Source organism: Urocampus carinirostris, chromosome 7 (genome assembly GCF_059441175.1).
Source record: "Urocampus carinirostris isolate Australia breed hairy pipefish chromosome 7, RoL_Ucar_1.0, whole genome shotgun sequence".
NCBI lineage: Eukaryota > Metazoa > Chordata > Actinopteri > Syngnathiformes > Syngnathidae > Urocampus > Urocampus carinirostris.
In genome coordinates, this window is record NC_142355.1 from 9,575,134 (window position 1) to 9,598,897 (window position 23,764).

Genomic DNA, 23,764 nt, shown 5'->3' on the forward strand with positions numbered 1-23,764 from the left:
TGGTGCATTGTTAACACATATTATAGAGAATATCTAGAGAATAATAAGAAGAAAATGTATCATTACCCTTTACCATTTGAGTGAATTCTATTTGAATATTGGTAAGTTCTATCAAATGCTTGTTTTCAGCTAAGAAACTGATTTTTTTGGGAGCATCGTTGGATCCTAATTTTTAAAACCCATAATATTCTGTTTAGTTTCCATCTGTAATTCATTCATTCTTTTTTTTTGGTTCTGTTGTGCTTTTGATTTCAGTTAATCTTTTATCTGAATTTAGCTTATACAGTTGGTTCGAGCAGGACCGGCCCAAGCTTTCATGGGGCCCTTTGCAAAATTAGATTTGGGGCCCCCTCTAACTTGTTAATTTGCATACCTTATAGAACTCATTCGATGTTTTACTCCAGGGGTGGGCAATTATTGGGAGTCAGGGGCCGCATGTGACATTTTATACTTTTTAAATGGATTGATTTCATCAAATTGGTTTTGAAATGACCACAATTAGAGCAAAGCAGTATATTAGGTCCTTGTTTTGAGCACTTCATTTGTTATTTAGTTTTGAAATATTATTATAGGTTTTTATTTATTTTTTTTGTTTGTTTTAGTGTTTCTGAAATTTGAAGTTCTGTAGTTTTTTTTTGTAGAGTTACTGTAGTTTTATTTTTGTCTTATTTTTGTTGTATTTCCATAGTTGTATTTTTTCGTGATTCTATAGAAATTTGTTTTATTTCCAAAATGGATTTTTTTCGTTTGAATATCTGTAGTATTTTTTTAGTATTTCGGTAATATGACAGTAGTTTTATGATTATAGTATTATTGTAGTATTACTGTAGTATTATCATTTATTTTAGTCTTTTTGTACAATATCTGATTTATTTTGTGTTGTAAATCTCTTGTGGTGGTATTTTGTAGTAATATTTCTCTAGTATTTTTTTTATAGTATAATATTATCTATTGGGATTTTTTTCAGTAGAAATATAATTGATTTTTTTCCAAAGCAGGATTTTAGTATTATTTTTTTAAGATTTTTGTAGTATTTCCCTAGTAGTATTTTTCTCATATTTCTTCAGTATTTTTGTAATATTATTTTTGTTGTATTTTTTTAGTATTTTTGAGTAAATGATTCTGTAGTAGTATATAGTAATATAGTATTACTGTAGTAGTATTTTTGCCGTAATTCTATACTATTTTTTATTTTCAGAATGGAAGCAAAATAATGTATGAGCTCTCTGTTTCTAAGCACACTATTTGATATTTAGTTTTGTAGTTATTGTGTAATATTTTTGTTGTATTTCTGTCGAAATACTTGAAACACACTCCTATTCTATAGCATATGAAGAACCTATATTCTATGTTGACAATATAATAATAATAATAATAATAATTTCCTTTGTATTGTCATTCTTTGTAAGAACGAAATGTCGATACACCTGACCCGTTGTAGCGAGCCGATGCAGCCGCAGCCAACAGAGGGCGCCGCCATTTTACCAATGTTATAAGTCTTAGGTATGACTCGGCCGAGGCGCGATATCAGGGGATGGTGTCATATTAGTTTGTAATAATAGTTTGCAATAGTCTTTGATTTGTGCAGCCCTTTGAGACTCTCTGAGATTAAGGGCTATACAAATACACATGACTTAACTTGACTTTTTTTTCTGAGAAAAAAGAGGATGTCTATCAAAAAGACGTATTTTTGAGTGGACACACAAAGTGACAAAGGGGACAATGTTGGCACCCAAAAAGTTATCCACTCTTGCGGGGCCCTAAGTAGCCGCTCAGCTCGCTTATGCCTTGGGCCGGCTGTGGTTCCGAGCAAGCACTGACATTCAGCTTTCATTCCCATTTTGTCATTTCTACCACGAATAAGTCAACTGAGCGGACACCAATGCAGTACTTTTTCTACCATAATTACAATAGAGACTGAGTCCTTAAACTTAATAGTTTTGAGTTGCTCTGGAGTCCATATATGGGCAGAGTCGGGTCACAGCAACTTTTGTGTTTTGTGAAAATAATAATGTAATAGACAATGTAGGACCATATAGTGAGGAAAATGTCAGGGGTAGTGCGGATGCACAGCTCAGAAACACAGATTAGAACTGTAAACAGAGGTATTTTACTCGACCAGGGTTTAGTACACTGGAAGTCAGGTCGCAAGGCAACACTTGTGATCCAAGAGTTAGGCGATGGGTGAGGGTTCCAGAAAACCCAAGCAGCGTGTTTGTCAGGTGGTTCTCCTGATCCAGAAGGGAATGCAAGGGCTCAGTACATCCATCCATCCATCCATTATCTGCACCGTTTATCCTCAGTAGGGTCGCGGAGGTGCTGGAGTCCATCCCAGCTATGTTCGGGCAGTGGGCAGGGGACACCCTGAACTAGTTGCCAGCCAGTCGCAAGGCACACAGAGACAGACAACTCCCTCGCTATTCACACCTATGTACAATTTGGATCGATCAATTAACCTAACATGGATGTTTTTGGAACGTGGGAGGAAAACAGAGTGCCTGGAGGAAACCCACTCAAGCACGGGGAGAACATGCAAACTCCACACAGGAAGGTTTGATTTCACAACCTCAGAACTGTGCCGCACATGCGCTAACCACTGAGCCTCCGTGCTGGGCTCAGTACACTGGAATTAAAAAAATAGCTGAGACAAGAGTGCTTGGGACATGACAAGAAAGAAGCTAGCACAGAGTCAAGGAGACAGTGTTCCAATAGTGACAAGGGAGAGTCGTGATAGGAGGGAAATGAAAAAAAAAGTGTCCACAGCTGTGTGGAGTGAAAATAAAATTAGTGAGTGGCCAAATAAGGAAAGTCAAGAGATGGTTTAAAAAATAACTTTGAATTGCAATGTGTTGCCTGAATAGTGCTATACAACTACATTTTGATTGATAATGAAAAGAGAGAGAGTGAGAGAGAGAGAGAGAGAAGAACCCTATAGAGAAACAGGAACCTGATTGCAGAATCGATGCAAAAATATTGATAAATTCTTAACTAAATGCATACAACAAACGTGCCCAAAAATCTAATGGATTATCTCATCCCATCTCATCTCATTAGCTGCCCCGCTTATCCTTAGTAGGGTCGCGGGGGTGTTGGAGCCCATCCCAGCAATCATCAGGCAGTGGGCAGGGGACACCCTGAATTGGTTGACAGGGCACACAGGGACAGACAACTCGCTCTTTCATTCACACCTAGGGACAATTTTGACCGGCCAATCCACCTGATACGCATGTCTTTGGAATGTGGGAGGAAACCGGAGTGCCCGGAGGAAACCCACGCAAGCACGGGGAGAAAATACAAACTCCGCACAGGAAGTCCCGTAGCTGGATTTGAACCCACACAGGAGGTTCCCAAGACCTTAGAACTGTACCGCACACGCGCTAACCACTGCGCCGCCGTACTGCCCCTAATGGATTATCATCACCATCAAAATTATTATAAAGCTATTATTATTATTGTTATTATTATTGTTATTATTATTATTATTATTATTATCATCAATGTGACATGCAATTTTTGGAATGAGGGTTTTAAGCAGCCCTCTTGGTAAATTGAAGGCAATGTGTGCTTTAGTGCAGTGAAATAAACCCCTCTCATGTTCAAGCAATTCAAATTAAAACCTGTTCAGAGGGAATACTTGATTTTATATTTTCTTTAGTATTTTTCTGTATGAATCATTTTATGTTTGCTCAACATTCAGCTTGTAGCTTATTTTTCTCATTTAGCCCTTCCATCTGTTTGCTTTATTGTGTGTCCCTAGCAAGCTTCCTTGGAGGTTTCCTCTAGCATATCAGTCTCCCATGTTTTTACAGAACTTCACACCTTAGCCCATTAGTGTGTTGTGATGACAGAGGCGTCCAATTAGATGTGTGAAAACAACATGTGAGGCAATGCTTGCACATCCCCTAAAAACAAAAACAGTGATATTGTGTATCACTTGGACATAGAGGTAAGTTCCAAAACATCAATGAATATGGTTTGGACATGGCTTCTCTCACTGATAATGTATGATTTTTATGAAATTATATTTACATATGTAACCGCGGTGTACCTGTCCCACCAAAAATCCACATTCACGCTGGACTGGATGATGAGGTTCTTAGTTGCTGCAAATGAATGAGTCACAACACAACACGAGGTAAGCTTCTCTGCTGGCTTTGATCTCGTTGGCAGCTCGTTGTAGACTGCCCAAAAAATATCAAAGAGCTTTTTTTTTAAGTTACACAAAATACATTTTAGAATAGCAACCATCACAATACATTTTTACATCCATTTTAACAAGATACTTTTAACAGGAGATTGTCATGATTACCCAAGTGGAGCCACCTGGGGTAATCATGTGGCGCGCTGGAATGTGCTTCCTGATTGGTTAATGCTCCCTTTTTAAACGCGTTACGCGGAGAACTCTTGGTCGGAGGATTACTTCTGTACCCCGTAAGACTCCCCCGATTACCTGTGCCTTCTTGTTTACCTGATTCTGCCTACCTGCCTCCGATCCAACCTGCTTCCGTCCCACGCTACGATCTTCTCTTCAGTCCCAGTAAACTCGACCTGCTTCCGTCCACGCTACGATCTTCTCTCCAGTCCTGGTAAACTCGACCTGCTTCCGTCCCACGCTACGATTAGCTACGTGTCCCGAAGTTGTCTTCACGGCGTTGCTGCTGACGTTCGACGGTCATCGCGTCTCCCGCTAACCCTGTACGCTTTCCCAAATAAAAGACTTGTAACGAACGCTCTGGGGTCTCCTGCTCTGTTCTGGTCCTCCCTGACAGAGATAGTGTTTTTTTTAACGTTTACAACGAATTCAACATATTTTTCTTTAGTCTGAATTTCATTCAACATCATCCTTTTTATATATACAGGGTGGCCACAAAGTCACGCACCAATGGCCACAAAGTCACGCACCAATGTTAATATTTATGTTTTGTTAATATAATTTTTGATTTTTTAATTTCAGATCAGACATGCCATTGACTACAGAGCAGCGCGTAGAATTCATCTTATTATCTGGTCGTGATAGACGTTTTGAAATGGCTGTATGGTTTCAGGTTCAACTCGAGGGAGAATGGTGATAGAAATAATAACAATAATGAGTATAAAAACGGGTACAATTTACCTGCAAATGAATGAGTCACAACACAACACGTGGTAAGCTTCTCTGCTGGCTTTGATCTCTATAAGGGGAATTAGCATTTTAGCACAACATGCAACGTCCGGCAAAACTAACACAAAAGGCGACAGAAACAAAACGAAAAAAAATCCAAACAGCTTGACAACATCAATCACATTACTGTGCATGTTGAGAGATTTGTCAGCTGTGGTTTTAATGTTTAAAATCAACTTTTCGCGGAGCACCAAAAGATCGTGTCTTACCGTTGGCATCTCGTTGTAGACTGCCAAAACCCCCCACCTTCCTGTCGCAAAGTCTAAAGCCAAACCAAACCTTACCACATACCAGCAGGTGGCACTGTTGGACTCATCATTGCAGGACACTTATACAGAAACTATACAACATATTTCAGCAGGAATTTCAATAAAACAAAAGATATTATTATACCCGTTACACATATAATGTGAGGCTCAACCCCATGAAAAATATATGAGCTTTTATTGGTGACTTTATAATTTTGTATTTTTTTCTTTGAATGAGTTATTTGGTGCTCAAAGCCCACAATTCCAACCCATCATGCCAAGTAGCAAGCAGGGAGGCAATGGGTACCAATGTTGTAATTCTTAAGTATGACTTGGCCAATAATCAAAACCATGATCTCCCAGTCTCAGGGTGGTCGCTCAACCCTAAGGCCACCAAACTGACCGCTTTCTCTTTGTTTAGGATGAGCAATAAGTCAATAAACAATTTATTCTCCACAATTACATTTCTGCTGTTACAGGTTTGGGCCTGCAAATGGAGTTGAAGCCTGTGCAGAGGTAGCCTTGTACAATTTCATCTATAGTTTGACAATTTTAACAGAAGAAGAGTCATATTTTCATATTTATTACCAATATAATGGATTGAACTGTGCCGCACACGCGCTAACCACTGCCCCGCCATTCTGCCCGAAATTAAAGATATTTAACAAAATAAATATTAGCCCTCCTTAAACCTAGAACAAGTCCAGTAGCTTCTCTTTCCTCTGTCTAACAGCATAGAATCTACACTCAGGTATTACTGAGGTTTGTATTCAAGACTGTATCGCTATATACAAAAAAAGTCATCAACATTTTTTTCTCCTCCTGGCCCTTTCAAAAAATGTTTAAGCCAATGCGGCCCGCGACTCAAAAAGTTTGCCCTCCCCTGGTTTAGACGCTAGCTGTAGACCTTTCTTGGTTGCACCCTTACTCAAAACCAGTGTCTTCGGAGCCCTTAAACGGAGTTGTAAATTGCACGTTATTATTTAGTATGGCACAGCTGAGGTTGAGAATAAGGTGACTGACTGGACATAGTACAATAAAGGAAGAAATAAAACAGAAGTGTTGCACTCATATTTGTGTTTAATACATGTGTCACAATAAATAGAATAGAATAGAATAGAATATGCCTTTATTGTCATTGTTACAACATGGGATTTGCTGTGACAACGAAATTGGACGACTCCAGTTCCACATTTACAGTGAGTATAAGGAAAAAAGGCACAAAGGAACAAAGAACTAACTGACTTTGTTGTTACGAATTGCTCAGTCCACAATTGAATGGATTTTGGAGTACAGTCCATAAACATGCCCGATTAAAGTCGCCGTCGACGATAAAGCTCCGTTGGGGTGTGCAAGCTGCTGTTTAGCAGCGGGCAGGAATTAGTTGCTGATTAGTAAATGAGTCAAATATGAAACCTTGGGTACTGATCAAAGGGAGCCAAATATTGAGGCTCAATCCCATTACAGTGGAACCTCGGTTTTCGAACGCCTCTCAGTTTGCACAAATCGGTTCTCGACCAAAAATTTAGAGAAATTCTTGCTTCGCTTTTCGTTCAAAAAATCGGAGTTCGCACGCCGGTACGCTAGGGTGCGATGCTGAGCGGCGTACGGGTGTTTTAGTCCCTAATTATGCCTCCGAAGAAGGTCGGTGCAGCAGGACAGGTGAAAAAAGACAAGTTGTTCGGAAAACTATTGCCTTTAAGAAAGACATAATAGCCAAATATGAAAGAGGTGTGAATTTCCGATCTTGCTAGTGAATACAGCATGGCTAAATCTACTATCAGTACGATAGTAAAGAATAAGGAGGCTGTGAAATCGAGTGATGCGGCTAAGGAAGTTAGCGCTATAAGCAATCAACTGCCGCAAGTTTTGGAAGAGGTTGAAAAACTTTTGATGATTGAAAAACTTTTGATGATTTTTGGACGTTTCATGTTAGCGTAATCTTTCGTACGGAAGATTACGCTAATGCGAACGTACGATTAGCCTGTGTTAGCTTCATGTTTACGTTCATGGTAAACATTCAGGATGTTGTAACGGATTAAAACGATTTTATATTACTTTTAATGGGAAAAACGATTTCGGTGATCGAACAGGGTTCTAGAACGGATTATGGTCGAGAACCGAGGTTCCACTGTACTTCCTCTTTCATCTACCCACTTAGTATTTTTCTACTTTCTTCTCCCTCTTCAACATATTGGGCAAAGAAATGAATCATCTGTAATAATCAAGAACATATTTCCTCCATACCACATGCTTACTTTCAGCTGTGTTTCTTGTGATGTAACATACAACATCCCATTCTTATTTCCTTTTTTTTTTAATTTAACTCTCTTCGGAACAGTACATTGGAACTGCCTACACAACAAACCCCAGTGTTTAACTTGCTAAAGTATTAAGTGAACCACTGTCCGAGCCCTGCGCTTCACTCTTGTTTATTCTTCCTTGTCTTTCCCGCAATTACCTCTCCTGTGGCTCTGTGCTTTTCTTTATCCCACTCTCTGTAGGACTTTATTGCCAAAACACAACACAACATAAACATATATTATTAGTTTATTACTTCCCACAAATTCTTTTAGCAGGTCAATAATGCTGAAAGGGCGTGTCGTGGGAGAAGCTAGAAAGCTCGCAAGCAATGTTCCCTCTAAACTGCGCGCGTGCGCACATTCTCAGCGCACAAGAAAATCTAGCCAGCGCAGTTTTTCGAGAACCGGCTTCTTCGGCTCGGCTCACTAAAAGAAACCGGCTCTTTCGGGTCCTAAACGGCTCTTCGGGTTGTTTTTGCTTCTTTCATCCCAACATGACCAAATATTATGTAAAATTATGCACAAATGACTTAAAGGAAGGGGGAATAGAACAAAAAAGAAAAAAATACCAAAATGAAAAATGAGTGAAAAGCTGAGAAAAAAAAGAAACAATCGGAAGGGCAAAAAGAAGGAAAAATTCAGAAAAAAGCCAGAAAAAAAGAAACAAAGGAAAAAAAGTAAGTAGAGAACACAAAGAAAAGAGTAAAAGCTAGGAGAAAATAAGCACAGTGAGATTTTTTTTAAGGAATTGAAAAAAAAATTGAAAAAAACAGAAAAAGTTTGTGTTGCATTCAAATAATTTCCAATTATACCAAGTCAATCTTGTTGCCAACATTGTAATTCCACTAAAAAATGTGATTAAATACAGTTGTGTATCGTGCAACCGACTAAATAAGCCCCCCAAAAAGTTAGTAATATGCAACAAAAGATACCAGGAAAAAAAAAAAATGGAAATCTTGTGAAAGAAGTGTTGTAAAAACAAATGACGTTTGTAGGCCGTACAACCTTTGCAATAATACATTGGTCAATTCATTCAAAAGTGATTTTTTTTTTTGCATTGCCGGAAACTCAGCAAAATGTACTTGATGTCATGTTCTGGACATGTTTGATAATGACTTAGTTGCCACACTTGGGATTGCTGTTGCTCACTGTTGTTTCAAGCGTTGCTCACCGACTTTGTGTGAACGCTCAGACCCGTCCAGGGAACATTGCTCGCCAGCCATCGAGTGGCTTGTTTTCCTCACTCTTCCACCTTACTTTATGGCTTGCGCAGGCTTTTGATTTTTTTCACCCTTACAGTCAACACGCTTCAGAGTAAGGGATAGAATTGAGGGAAGGGTAACTAATAATAGTTTAATGACATTTTTGTGTCCATTGCTCTTGATGTCTTTTGCTAAGCCAGTATGTCCACGTATACTGGTGCTGCTTTCATTAGAGATCGGAGAGTCTTCTGAATGTCCTTTATGTTAAGGCGCTGATGGGGTTCTCTCTGCCAGCAGCCTAACATGATGTCATATACGTCTTTGGGACAAAGCTTTGGGCTCTCAAGTACCTTGCCCTGAGTCACACACTCAATCACCTGCAAGAAATATAAAACAGATATTGGGAAATGCACGGTAAAGTCAGGTCAAGCAACTGTTATGTAACGAAAATCCCGAACTGCGGAGCGCACCTGATTAAAAGCAGCATGCTCAAATTTAAGACTGAAACTCAAGTTTGTCCTGTACACCTGAAACTGTTTACAGTTCTACTGAGAATTGTTTATGTGAGCTGTTTTCGTATCATGTGACCATTCAAGATGGAGACTGATTGCAAAAATGTTTGGTGAGGACAGCAGAGAAAATCATCGGGACTTCTCTCCCCTCCATTCAGGACATTGGCCAGAAGCGCTGTCTATCCCGAGCCCAAAAAAATCATTCGGGACCCCTCTCACCCCCATCATGGACTGTTGACTCTGCTAGCCTCTGGGAAGAGGTACTGCAGTGTGCGGTGCAGGACCACCAGGTTCTGCAACAGCTTTGTCCCCCTGCCCATTAGACTGTTAAACGGTCAATCACACACATAGCAAGCCTACCCAGCTGCTAATCCGTACATCTGTTTGTTTTGTTTTTTGTCCTTGCACTACTGGCAGATCTCTTCAGATTCAGATTCAGATTCAGATATATTTTATCGTCATTCGTGTACACGTGTATACAGAACGAAATGTCGATACATCTGACCCGCACAGTTTCCTTGAGCGTCAGCCGGGATAGATAAGTTTAACCATGTCTTCGTCAGAATTATAGCGCATCAGTTCGTCATCTCGCGGTTCGATGTTAGTCCCAGTTAGTCCCAGTTTAAGACCACGTGTATTTCAAATTTACTCAATCAAACCCGCCTGTTGTTTTCAGATCAGAATGACTTGCAAACTCATTTGACTTGATTGATACGCGGTTTAGTGATAGTCGGTGTATACCGGATGGTACCAATCATTTACAAATTTGTGTTTTTCCTTACAGATTTTCTTGTACATCGTACATGTCTTAAAATGCATAATAAACGTACTTTGTACGCCAAAAACGTACAGGTTGACAGGAATGATTGAATGGGAAGTTACAATTCAAAAACTGTTATGTTACCTGCAAATGTTTGGGATGAACCGTAAACATAATTGCAAATTGGAACTTCCATACGCAAATATTTGGTTGAGCCAAATTTTAATGCTGATGTATCTGATGTCAAATAGATATCGCGCAGAGTTGGGTAGGGTTACTTTAACTGGATTACTTTCAATTACTTTTGGATTACTCCAATAGCAAATATGCTAATAGAAGACAAAATAAACTAAATATGAATAAAATTATGACTCACAAGACGTCTATTCTCCCGTCCCGGCCTACGATCTCTTTTTGTCCCCGACTACGTCTACTCTCCCGTTCTGGCTTACGACTCGCTTACGACCACGTCTTGCTCTCCCAGTCCCAGCTACCGACCCGTTTTTTTCCGTCCCTGACACCGCCATCGCTCGCTACAGAAGATCCAGTTCCGTGTTCGGATCTGAATCCGAGTACGAGAGCGACTTGCTTCCCGCGTCCAGCGAACACCGGATCGTGGGCAAAGCCCTCCCTCTTTCCTTCAATAAAACTTGTGAGAAACGTAACGCAACTGGGTTCTGTCTCCGTTCTGGTCCTGACAGGGTCAGACCAGTTGAGAACCACCGCACTAGAGTTCTAAACTTGGGCAGTGGAAAGGTTATCCCCAGGGTTGGGTAGGGTTACTTTAACTGGATTACTTTCAGAAACTAAATATGAATACAATTATGACTCACAACACGTGGTAAGCTTTCTCTCCTGGCTTTGATCTCTTTTATCTCCGGCAAAACTAACATAAAATGCGACAGAGACAAAATAAAAATAAATCCAAACAGCTTGCCAACATCATTTTCGCCGTTCCATGAATTCCGTTACTCCCCAAGCCTGTACAAAATTTAGTCATTTTATTCATATTCAGTTTCTTTTGTCTTTTATTAGCATATTTGGTATTGGAGTAATCCAAAAGTAATTGAAAGTAATCCAGTTAAAGTAACCCTACCCAACCCTGGATATTGGTGAATTATGTACCTCATTATTAGCCAGCTGGAACCATGGCTGTTTGCCATTGGTGAAGATTTCCCAGAGAACAACTCCAAAGCTCCACACATCAGTCTCTGTGGTAAACTTCCTATACATAATGCTTTCAGGGGGCATCCAACGAATAGGCAGCATAGTGTGACCTCCCACCTGAACACAAAGATTTGAAATATTAATAAATTGATGTCGATAAATTAAAAAGGGTACACTAGTTATAAAATCAGACCGTATCAAGTATCAACAATGTTTTAAGGACATATTTGAAGCGCATAAAAACCTCCCTAGATGATGAACGAACGCGTGAAGTGATGACTATGATAGATAGATAGATAGATAGATAGATAGATAGATAGATAGATAGATAGATAGATAGATAGATAGATAGATAGATAGATAGATAGATAGATAGATAGATAGATAGATAGATAGATAGATAGATAGATAGATAGATAGATAGATAGATAGATAGATAGATAGATACTTTATTCATCCCCGTAGGGAAATTCACACTTCCAGCAGTCTACCCCGTTGTTTATTAACAGATTAACATGATGCCCTAGGTGTGCTTGTAGCGGAGTGGATGACGTCACGCCAGTCCAAAAAAATCGACATCCCTGCGGCAGATGGAAAACTTTTCTTTGTGAAAATCCAGGGATACACCACCTCGTGTTAGCAAGTCCGCCTCCTCTCCGATTCCCCCCGGCTTTCGTGTCTCTGTTTAGCGGCGTTGAAGCCGGATTGCTCCGGGTAGCTCCGGGTGGCTACACGTTAGCGTCCGGAATGCTAAACGTGAGCCACGTTTCCGCAAAACACAGCAACTGCGCTTTCTGAGCGCTTCGATGTTTTCCACCAGCACTCGATGATCTTATTTGGTCGTGAGTTCGCATTTACCATGATTACGGATGGTACCGAAGTCTTATAACGCCGCCAGCCGCTTCGCTAGCTCCGGCTCTCCTTCCACGATAGGCCCCTTCATCACGCCGGCACGAGAATTCTTCAGGGCAAGGTGTTGAAATTCCTTGAATACACGCATTTTTTGTGCGCTAAAACCCATGTCCCATAGGATAGAAGTAATCCATAGTGTAGTTGTCAAAACGGGAAGAAAAAACACCGAAGATAGGAGCAGACAATAAAACAATAGGGCAGCTGCTGGAAAAGGCAGCCCCTCGTGGCAGCGCCGCTTTGATGTCAAATATGTTGATAAATGATGTTAAATAGGGATGTTCGATACCACCTTACTTGTGACCGACAATTTTCCGTACAGATTTTCTTGTAATTCGTCAAAGCAAGTGAGCCGTTTGAGAGCCGGATCTCTTTAATGAGTTGAGCCGAAAAAGCCGGTTCTCTAAAAAGAGACGGTCTTCCTTTCACTACATCAAACCGCTCGCTTCGTTTATATATACCCACACTTTATATACCGGGGATGTCAAACTCAATCATACAGAGGGCCATACCTCAAACCACACCTTTGGCCGTGGGCCGAACAGGATGAATATTTATTAAATACACTTTCCTTTAAAAAATAAATATATAAATGAATAATAATAAATGTGAAATGAAATGATCTGCATTTATAAAGTGCTTTTCAAGTCAAGACTTCCCAAAGCGCTTTACAGTGTGCTTCACATTTCCCAATAGCGGCGGTGCAGCCATGTAAGGCGCTAACCTGCTTATTGGGGGCATTAGGGGGTTCAGTGTCTTACCCAAGGACACTTCGACACGTAACACGGAGGAGCCGGGAATCGAACCTGCGATCTCTTGATCCCAAGACGAGCTCTCTACCTCTTGAGCAACTGCCGCCCCAAATATGAATTTTAAACAGGAATATTAGTCCATAATAAACAAACGTAAACATTAAATGAATTAAAAATCATTGCTCTCCATAAAACTATCTCCTGTCAAAATGTAAATATGAAAAAACGGAAAATATAAATACAATTTGTGCTTTTCAGTTTGGGAATTTGCTTTGGTGAAAAAACATCTTCATATTCTTCTTTAACTCTTCAACTTTCTGTATCTTTTCTCTAGGTTTTACATAAAATTCTTTAATTACGGCCACAAAATCTCCACAAATAAGACACACGGGTTTACCGGCAATGTCAGTTAACATAATTTTCTCGGCCATTGTGGTTTTTAGTATCCGAGTATAATTTGAAGGTTATCAGGATTTCATAAACATTACAGTAGATGTAGAAAAAGGATTTCACGGGCCGGTTATGATTGTACGCCGGGCCGGAAGTGGCCCACGGGCCGTGAGTTTGACACTTGTGTTATATACTGATCAAAAGCAATACCATATCAATACAATTAGTACTAAAAGTAAGGCTTAAAAACCCAGTTGGGCACAATTTGAAGGACCGAGCTATAAAATAAATAAATTAATTAATATTTCATTTTCATCCAGCTCGGTGGCCTTGGGGTAGGGCGCCCTGCAACTGGGAGGTCGCTGGTTCAAGCCTAATGACTCCCAACACATCAGTTGGGTTGGGCGAAGGGGGCTGGGAATCCCCTCCTCTGAGGATCAGTGCAAGGGATTCAGTTCACCTCTCATGCACCGGCAAGAGCGCCTCAGTTCGTAGCTGGAATCGTCAGAACTTTTATAAAGTCATTGCCAACCAGTCTGCCACCATGCCGAACTTCTAACCTGCTCCCCAAGCAATTATCTGCATAATAATATAATAAAGGATCAAAGCGGCGTCGCCGCAAGCGGCAGCCTTTCCAGCAGCTCCGTGTTATTTCGCACTTTTTGTGATTTATTGTTTTAAGTGTCTGCTTCTATCTTCGGTGTTTTTCGTCCTGTTTGACAACTACACTTTGGATTACTTTCTATCCTATCGTTATGGGTTTTAACTCACAAAAATGCGTTTATTCGAGGAATCAACTCCTTGGCCTGAAGAATTCTCGTGCCGGCGTGATGAGGGGCCCTATCGTGGATGGAGAGCCGGAGCTAGCTAAGTGGCTAGCGGCGTTATAAGTCTTCGGCAGGGATGGGTAGGGTTACTTTAACTTGATTACTTTAAATTACTTTTGGATTACTCCAATACCAAATATGCTAATAAAAGACAAAAGAAACTAAATATGGATAAAATTATGACTCACAACACTTGGTAAGCTTTCTCTCCTGGCTTTGATCTCTTTGATCTCCGGCATAACTAACATAAAATGCGACAGAAACAAAATGAAAATAAATCCAAACAGCTTGCCAACATCATTTTTGCCGTTCCATGTATTCTTTTACTCCCCAAGCCTGCACAAAATCTAGTAATTTTATTCATATTTAGTTTTTTTTGTCTTTTATTAGCATATTTGGTATTGGAGTAATCCAAAAGTAATTGAAAGTAATCAAGTTAAAGTAATTAGAATCTTCGGTACCGTCTGTAATCATGGGAAATGTGAACTCTCTACCAAATTAGACCAACGAACTGGCTGTGCTGGTGAAAAACGTCAAAGCTCACAGGGAATGCAGTTTGCTGTGTTTTACGGAAACGTGGCTCACGTCTTGTATCCCGGACGCTAACGTGGCGCTACCCGGAGCTATCCCGCTTCAGCGCTGTTAGACAGAGACACGAAAGCCTTTTGGAAGTGGAGAGGAGATGGACTCGCTAACACGAGGTGGTGTATCCCTGGGCACAAAGATTTCTATCTACCGCAGGGACGTCAAACTTTTGGACTAGCGTGTGACGTCATCCACTCCGCTGTGGCTAAACTACAACAAAGCACCATCCTGTTAATCTGTTAAAAAACAACAAAGGAGACTGCTGGAAGTGTGAATTTCCCTACAGGGATGAATAAAGTATCTATCTATCTATCTATCTATCTATCTATCTATTTATCTACCTAACGTTAACCCGTGTATGTTAAAAGGCAAAAGTGTAAAATCATCAATTTGAGAATATTTGCCTCATGATGTTACACAGAATCAAATTACATACATTTGTTTTTACTTTTTACTTTTTTTGGTGATAAGTTGATTCTGTTAATAATAATGGACACGTGCAAAAGGAGGTTGCATAGAATGCCAATCCGTAATTTTGACTATTACACCCCACCATCATGCTGCTGTTCTTTGATTTCCAACACCCTCTTGGGCGGATCTGCCTTTGAAACCTAAACTGAAATTTATCAAAGGGAAGGGCTCAGAAGAAGGCTTTCAGAACAGGTTGGAATTACTTATCGGAGGTTCGCGTCCTTTTCTGTTCTCCATGCAAGTTCTAAATCCATTGTTTTCTTCTCTCTTACCTATTTTATGTCATGTCAAGTCATCTTTTTTGTATAGTCCCTTATCACAAGGAGTCTCAAGGGGCCCCACAGACCACAAACAAACTACAGACTATTACTACACCATCTGATCTAAAACCTGCATGAGGGCAAGGAAAAACTCAAAAACCTCAGGATGAGGAAAATGAAGAAACCTTGAGAAGGGACCGCACATGAGGTAATCCCTCTTCCAGGATGACCGGGCTGCAATGGATGTTGCATGAACAATCAATAAAAATATAAAATAAGTAAAGTATAACATTAAACCTGTTTAAAAATAAAATAAAAAGGATGACCAAGTATGCAATGGATGGAGCTTTAACAAACATTACACAGACATTGTCAATAAACAGGGTTGGGTAGGGTTACTTTAACTGGATTACTTTCAATTATGTTTGGATTACTCCAATATCAAATATGCTAATAAAAGACAAAATAAACTAAATCCGAATAAAATTATGACTTTTGCCGTTCCATGTGTTCCGTTACTCCCCAAGCCTGCACAAAATGTAGTCATTTTAGTCATATTTAGTTTCTTTTGTCTTTTATTAGCATATTTGGTATTGGAGTAATCCAAAAGTAATTGAAAGTAATCAAGTTAAAGTAACACTACCCAACCCTGTTCATAAGCTATAGAATATAAGTATGTTTAAAGCCTAGATTTAGACCACTGGTGTCAAACAGGCGGCCCGCGGGCCAGATCAGGCCCGCTAAGGGATTGAATCCGGCCCGCAAGACAACACTCAGAGAAGTGCAAGAGAAAACAAGACGCAGGTTGAAATATGTCAACTTGATGTTGCCAAAGCCAGGTCTCTCTTTTTCTCAATTGGTATCTCTCTCTCTCTTTGTTTTTCTCAATTTGTATCTTTCTCTCTCTCTCTCTTTATCAATTTGTATCTTTTTTTTTCTCTCTCTTTCTCCCTTTTCTCAATTTGCATCTCTCTCTCTCTCTCTTTATCTCTTTCTTTGTTCCTCTTTGTCTTTTTCTCTCTTTCATTCCCCTTATCTCTTTGTTTTTCTCTTTTTTGTTTCTCACGTTCTCTCCCCCCTCTCTCTCTCGCTCTCTTCTTCTCTTTCTTTGTTCCTCTTTGTCTTTTTCTCTCTTTTTCTCTCTTTCATTCCCCTTTCATTCTCTCTCTCTCTCTCTCTCTCTCACACACACACTTGCTCTCTCTCTTGTTTCTTTTTCTCATTTTTTTCTTGCTCCTCAGTCTACTAGTCCGGCCCCCGAGAGAATGTTTGTTCTATCGTGTGGCCCCCAAGTTCAAATGAGTTTGACACCCCTGATTTAGACATTCCAAGTGTCTACTAAACTGTAAATTTATCAGCTGGATAGTTTTGATTTTAGAGATATTAATTGGATATTACATGTATAAATGAAAGACAGCACGGCGGAGCAGTGGTTAGCGCATGTGCGGCACAGTTCTAAAGTCGTGTGAACCTCCTGTGTGGGTTCAAATCCAGCTACCGGACTTCCTGTGCGGAGTTTGTATATTCTCCCCGTGCTTGCGTGGGTTTCCTCCAGGCACTCCGGTTTTCCTCCCACATTCCAAAGACATGCATTTCAGGTGGATTGCCTGGTCCAAATTGTCCCTAGGTGTGAATGAGCGAGCGAGTTGTCTGTCCCTGTGTGCCCTGCGATTGGCTGGCAACCAGTTGAGGGTGTCCCCTGCCCACTGCCCGATGATTGCTGGGATGGGCTCCAGCACCCCCGCGACCCTACTGAGGATAAGCGGTGCAGCTGATGAGAATGAGATGAAAGACAGTAGGCTGTATAATGAAACAACAACACAAGAACCTTACCCTATAATAATCAGTGCTGTAAATGTCTCTTGACATGCCAAAGTCTCCTATTTTCACCTTGAGGCCATTTCCTACCAAACAGTTTCTGGTAGCCAAATCCCGGTGCACAAAGTGTTGTGATGCAAGGTACACCATTCCTGCGGCAATTTGACTCGCTATGTGAAGCATTTGGGAAAGGCACAATTCTCCACTTGTCTGAAATTGCTCTCCATCCACCAGGATCGTGGCATCTGGTCCATGAGCTCTAAAGAAATCGGAAAAAATGAAAAGTAATGAGTTAAAAAAACAGCATGACTATTGTTCTTAAGAATTGGTACAAAAAACATCTTTCGAAACCAAATGTACTATTGTCTGTATACAGTAGTCTCATCTGTCAGAATCTAAAGGAATACAATTTAATGCTAAATAATCATGCACAATATCTCTCTCTCTCACTCTCTGTTGTGTGCATTGAGAAAGACAAAGAGTTAAAGATGAAAAGAGAAAGAGAGAGAGAGAAACAGAGAGAGAAAAAGAGAGACAGAGCAACGGACAGACAGACAAAGAACCAGAGAAACAGAGAAATAGAGAATCAGAAACAGGGAGACATAGACAGAGAGACAGAGAGAAAGAGAGAGAGAGAGAGAGTGAGAGAGAGAAAAACAGAGACAGGAAAAAAAGGAGAGAGAGAGGGAGAGAGAAAAACAGAGACAGAGAAATAGAGAGAGACAGGGAGGAAGAGAGAGACAGAGAGAGAAAAAAATAGAGACACCGAGAGAGTGAAACAGAAAGACTGAGAGAGAGAGAGAGAGAGAGAGAGAGAAAGAGAGAGATACAGGCAGGCAGACAGACAGACAAACAGACAGACAGACAGAGAACCAGAGAAACCGAGAATCAGAGAAACAGAGAATCAGAGAAAAAAAGAAACAGGGGAGACATAGACAGAGAGACAGGGAGACAGAGAGAGAGAGAGAGAGAGAGAGAGAGAGAGAGAGAGAGAGAGAGAGAGGAGAGAGAGGCGAAAGAAACAGAGAGAAAAAAAATAGAGAGAGAAACAGAAAGACTGAGAGAGAGAGAGAGAGAGAGAGAGAGAGAGAGAGAGAGAGAGAGAGAGAGAGAGAGAAAGAGAGAGAGAGAGAGAGAGAGAGAGAGAAGGGGTGAGGGTGCTGGGCATGAATCAACTTTTTGGATATAAATTTAGCTAATTCCAATTCTACCATTCATCAAGAGGAATGAGGCCCGCTAAGGGATTAAATCCGGCCCGCGAATCAACGCTTGGAGAAGTGCAAGAGAAAAATGAGCTGCAGGTTGATATATATCCACTTGATGTTGCCAAAGCCAGGTGCCTCTCACAAATGGTATCTCTCTCTCTCTCTCTCTCTCTCTCTCTCTCCTCTCTCTCTCTCTCTCTCCTCTCCTCTCTCTCTCTCCCTCCTCTCTCTCTCTCTCTCTCTCTCTCTCTCTCTCTCAACCCTCAATCTTCCTTCCACTCTTTATCTCTCTCTCTTTCACTATCTCGGTCTCTCTTTTTCTATTTCTTTGTTCCTCTTTGTCTCTGTATTTCTACCTTATTTCACTCTCTCTTCCCTTTTTCCTTTCTCTCTCTCTCTCTCATATATATATATATATATATATATATATATATATATATATATATATATATATATATATCTTGCTTTCCCCCTTCTCTCTTTCTCTCCTTCTCTTTTCTCTCCTAATCTCTTTTCTCTCTTCTATTTCTCTTTGGATTTCATTCTCTCTCTCTCTTTCTTTCCCCCTCTCTCACTATTTCTCTTTTTATCCATTTTGTTTCTCAAACTCTCTCTCACTCTCTCTCTCTTTCTTTTCCCTCTCTCTTTCTCCCTTTCTCTTCCTTCTTTGTCCCACCCTTCTACTATTCTCTCCCTCTCGTCTTCTCTCTTGTTTCTTTCTCTCCTTTTTCGTTCTCTCTAATCTTCTAGTCCGGCCCCCGAGAGAATGTTTGTTCTCTCGTGTGGCCCCCGGGTTAAAATGGAGTTTGACACCCCTGATCTAGAGGGAAGATCTGGGCTTAAAAATCCAGCCCGACCCAAACTGGCCTGCGAGTATTAAGCCTGAGCCCAATAAATTAAGTTGATTTGAGAGACCGAGCCCGAAAAAAAACTGAATTCGCATTTTTTATTTCTGAGGAGGAGGGAGATGAGAGGGGAGAGAAGCCCACCTCTGCCCGAACCCGGGTTAATGATTGTCATCTGAGACCAAGCCCAGTTTCAGGTCAGTGTCGGTTCGTACATTCTCCTAGTGGAGGTTTCTCAGTTCTCACCTTAGAAATTTATTTAAATCTCCATGCTTCATGTACTCGAAGACCATGATGAGAGGATCTCCATCAACACATACTCCATAAAATTTCACAATGTTTTCATGTTGGAGATTGGTCAGCAGTTCGGCTTCGTGTTGGAAATCTTCCCTTGCCGATAAAGTGGGGTCCTTTAAAGTCTGAAGAAAAAAAGAGTGCATTGTCTATGTCACAGGTGTCAAAAAGGCGGCCCGCGGGGCCAGATCAGGCCCGCTAAGGGATTGAATCCGGCCCGCAAGACAACACTCTCGCTCTCATTCTCCCCCACCCTCTCTCTCTCTCTCTCTCTCTCTCTCTCTCTCTCTCTCTCTCTCTCTCTCTCCTCTCGTTCTCTTCCTCTATCTTGTTCTCTCCTGTTTTCTCTCTCCTCTCTTTCTCTCTCTCTTTATTGTTTTCACTCTCTATTGTTCTCTATTGCTCTCTCTCTCATTCTCTCTTTTGTTCTCTTGCTCTCTCTCTCATTCTCTTTCTTGTTCTCGCTCTCATTCTCCCTCTCTCTCTCTCTTTCTCTCTCTCTTTTTCTCTCTCTCTCTTTCTCTCTCTCCCTCTCTTTCACACACTCACTCCTCTCTCACATTCTCTCTTTCTACTTCACTCCATCTCTCTCTCGTTTTCTCTCGTGTTCTCTTTCTCTCTCTGAATCTCTCTCTTTCTCTTGTTCTCTCTCTCTCTCTCTCCTCTCACTCTTTCCATCTCTCTGCCTCTCTCTGTCTCTGTCTGTCTCTCTCTGTCTCTTTCTCTCTCTCTCTCGTTTTCTCTGGTGCGCTCTCTCATTCTCTCTCACTCACTCTCGTTCTCTTCCTCTATCTTGTTCTCTCCTGTTTTCTCTCTCTTTCTCTCTTTCTCTCTCCTTTTATTATTTCACTCTCTATTGTTCTCTATCTTGCTCTCTCTCTCATTCTCTCTCTTGTTCTCTTCATCTCTGTCTCATTCTCTCTCTTGTTCTCGCTCTCATTCTCCCTCTCTCTCTCTCTCTCTCTCTCTCTCTTTCTCTCTCTCTCTCTCTCTCTCCCTCTCTTTCACACACACACTCCTCTCTCACATTCTCTCTTTCTACTTCACTCTATCTTTCTCTCGTTTTATCTCTTGTTCTCTTTCTCTCTCTCATTCTCTCTCTTTTTCTTGTTTTCTGTCTCTCTGTCCTTCTCTCACTCTTTCCATCTTTCTGCCTCTGTCTGGCTCTCTCTGTCTCTCTCTCGTTTTCTCTGGTGCGCGCTCTCATTCTCTCTCACTCTCTCTCGTTCTCTTCCTCTATCTTGTGCTCTTCTGTTTTCTCTCTCTTTCTCTCCTTCTCTCTCTCTGTACTGTTTCTCTCTCTATTGTTCTCTATCTTGTTCTCTCTCTCATTCTCTCTCTTGTTCTCTTCCTCTCTCTCTCATTCTCTCTCTTGTTCTCGCTCTCATTCTCCCTCTTTCTCTCTCTCTCTCTTTCTCTCCCTCTCTCTCTCCCCCTCTCTTTCACACACACACTCCTCTCTCACATTCTCTCTTTCTACTTCACTCTATCTTTCTCTCGTTTTATCTCTTGTTCTCTTTCTCTCTCTCATTCTCTCTCTTTTTCTTGTTTTCTGTCCCTCTGTCCTTCTCTCACTCTTTCCATCTCTCTGCCTCTGTCTGGCTCTCTCTGTCTCTCTCTCGTTTTCTCTGGTGCGCGCTCTCATTCTCTCTCACTCTCTCTCGTTCTCTTCCTCTATCTTGTTCTCTCCTGTTTTCTCTCTCTTTCTCTCCTTCTCTCTCTCTTTATTGTTTCTCTCTCTATTGTTCTCTATCTTGTTCTCTCTCATTCTCTCTCTTGTTCTCTTCCTCTCTCTCTCATTCTCTCTCTTGTTCTCACTCTCATTCTCCCTCTCTCTCTCTCTCTTTCTCTCTCACACACTCCCTCTCGCACATTCTCTCTTTCTACTTCACTCCATCTCTCTCTCGTTTTCTCTCTTGTTCTCTTTCTCTCTCTCATTCTCTCTCTTTCTCTTGTTCTCTCTCTCTCTATCTCCTCTCACTCTTTTCATCTCTCTGCCTCTCTCTGTCTCTGTCTGTCTCTCTCTCTCTCGTTTTCTCTGGTGCGCTCTCTCACTCTCTCTCACTCTCTCTTGTTCTCTTCCTCTATCTTGTTCTCTCCTGTTTTCTCTCTCTTTCTCTCTCTCTTTATTGTTTCTCTCTCTATTGTTCTCTATCTTGCTCTCTCTCTCTCTCTCATTCTCTCTCTTATTCTCTTGCTCTCTCTCCCATTCTCTTTCTTGTTCTCTTGCTCACGCTCTCTTTTGTTCTTTCTCCCATTTTGTCTCTTTTTGTCTCTCTCTCTCTCTCTCTCTCTCTCTCTCTCTCTCTCTCTCTCTCTCTTCTCTCTCTCTCCCTCTCTCTCTCTCCCTCACCTTTACAGCTACAAGCATTTTGTCCTGTTTTGGACAAAACGTGTAACATTCTGCTAAGAAGACTTTGCCAAATGCTCCTTCTCCAAGCTTCTGTTTCAAAACGATATCCTTCCTTTTCACATGCTCCACATCTTAAAGAAAAAGACAAAAACAGATTCCTAGAACACAAAAGTACAAGACTAACATAGAAAGCATCGACAGTTTTGGGGGGATGCAACTGATCATCATCACCCAGAGATTAAAAAATTAACAATAACTTTAGATAAGTTCAGATTCATGGCCTTTATCTCTCTCTCGTAAGAGAGAACGAGAGAGCGATAAAGGCGCAATCGCGCACTGCCCGCACATTCTTAGCGCACAAGAAAATCTATCCAGCGCAATGTTTCCTCTAAGCTGCGTGTGCGCGCAATTGCGCACTACCCAGAGCTTTTCCGCGCACAAGAAAATCTAGCCAGCTGACAAAAATCAGGGCTCGAAATTGCTAATTAGGAAGGAAATCAAGTCAAAGTTACAGTGCATGAAGGTAAAAATACACGGGTTGAGGAGAACGAAGTTGAGTAAAGTCAGTAGAGTTTTTCAAGAACCGGCTTCTTCGGTTCGGCTCACTAAAAAGAACCTATACGGCTCTTCAGGTCTATTTTTTCTTCTTTAATCCCTACACGAACAAACATTATGTAAAAATGACCTAAATGAAGGGGGGGGGGAAATAGAGCAAAAAAAAAAAAAAGAATTCCAAAATGAAAAAGTAGTGAAAAAAACAAACAAAAGGAAGAGAAAAAATAAGGAACATTTCAGGAAAAAAAGCCAGAGAAAAAGAAAAGAAAGAAACAAAGAAAAAAGGAAATAGAGAACATAAAGAAAAAGTAACAGCCAGGAAAAAATAAACACAATGAGATTATTTTTAAAGGAATTAAAAAAAACTAGAAAAAAAAAAACAAGGAAAAAGAAGAAAAAGTTTGTTTTGCATTCAAATAATTTCCAATTTGTTGCCAACATTGTACTTCCACTAAAAAATGTGATTAAATACAGTTGTGTATCGTGCAACCGACCGAATAAGCCCCCAAAAATGTTAGTATTATGCGATAAAAGATACCAGGAAAAAAAGAAATGGAAATCTTGTGAAAGAATTGTTGTAAAAACAAATCACGTTTGTAGGCCGTACAACCTCTGCAATAGTACATTAGTCAAAATATTCAAAAGTGAAATTGTTTTTGCATTGCCGGAAACTCAGCAAAATGTAACTTGATGTCAAGTTCTGGACATGTTTGATAATGACTTAGTTGCCACACTTGGGATTGCTGTTGCTCACTGTTGTTTCAAGCGTTGCTCACCGACTTTGTGTGAACGCTCAGACCCGTGGAAAATTACAGGGAACATTGATTGTAATTATGGTTAAATAGACTGTCCAAATTGTCCCTAGGTGTGAATGCTAGCCAGTGGACACTTTTTTTTTCATTTCCCTCCTATCACAACTCTCCCTTGTCACTATTGGAACACTGTCTCCTTGACTCTGCTAGTTTCTTTCTTGTCATGTCCCAAGCACTCTTGTCTCAGCTATTTTTTTAATTATTGTGTACTGCGCCCAGCACGGCGGTGCAGTGGTTAGCGCATGTGCGGCACAGTTCTGAGGTTTTGAGATCAAACCTTCTTGTGTGGAGTTTGCATGTTCTCCTCGTGCTTGCGTGGGTTTCCTCCAGGCACT

The 23,764-nt window shown here is 40.8% G+C and overlaps 1 protein-coding gene across 1 annotated transcript in view; it reads right to left on the bottom strand.

Moving 5' to 3' along the window:
* Window positions 1-9,069: 9,069 nt before the first annotated feature.
* LOC148362273 (NT-3 growth factor receptor-like) overlaps window positions 9,070-23,764 on the bottom strand; it is a 49,121-nt gene continuing 34,426 nt past the window's right edge. The window contains exons 14-18 of the mRNA XM_088339195.1: window positions 22,063-22,193; window positions 19,662-19,834; window positions 17,381-17,624; window positions 11,312-11,470; window positions 9,070-9,291 (exon numbers count right to left, since the gene is read on the bottom strand). Coding sequence (XP_088195321.1) covers window positions 9,106-9,291; window positions 11,312-11,470; window positions 17,381-17,624; window positions 19,662-19,834; window positions 22,063-22,193 — 893 coding nt within the window. The 3' untranslated portion in view covers window positions 9,070-9,105. The remainder of the gene's footprint in view (window positions 9,292-11,311; window positions 11,471-17,380; window positions 17,625-19,661; window positions 19,835-22,062; window positions 22,194-23,764) is intronic.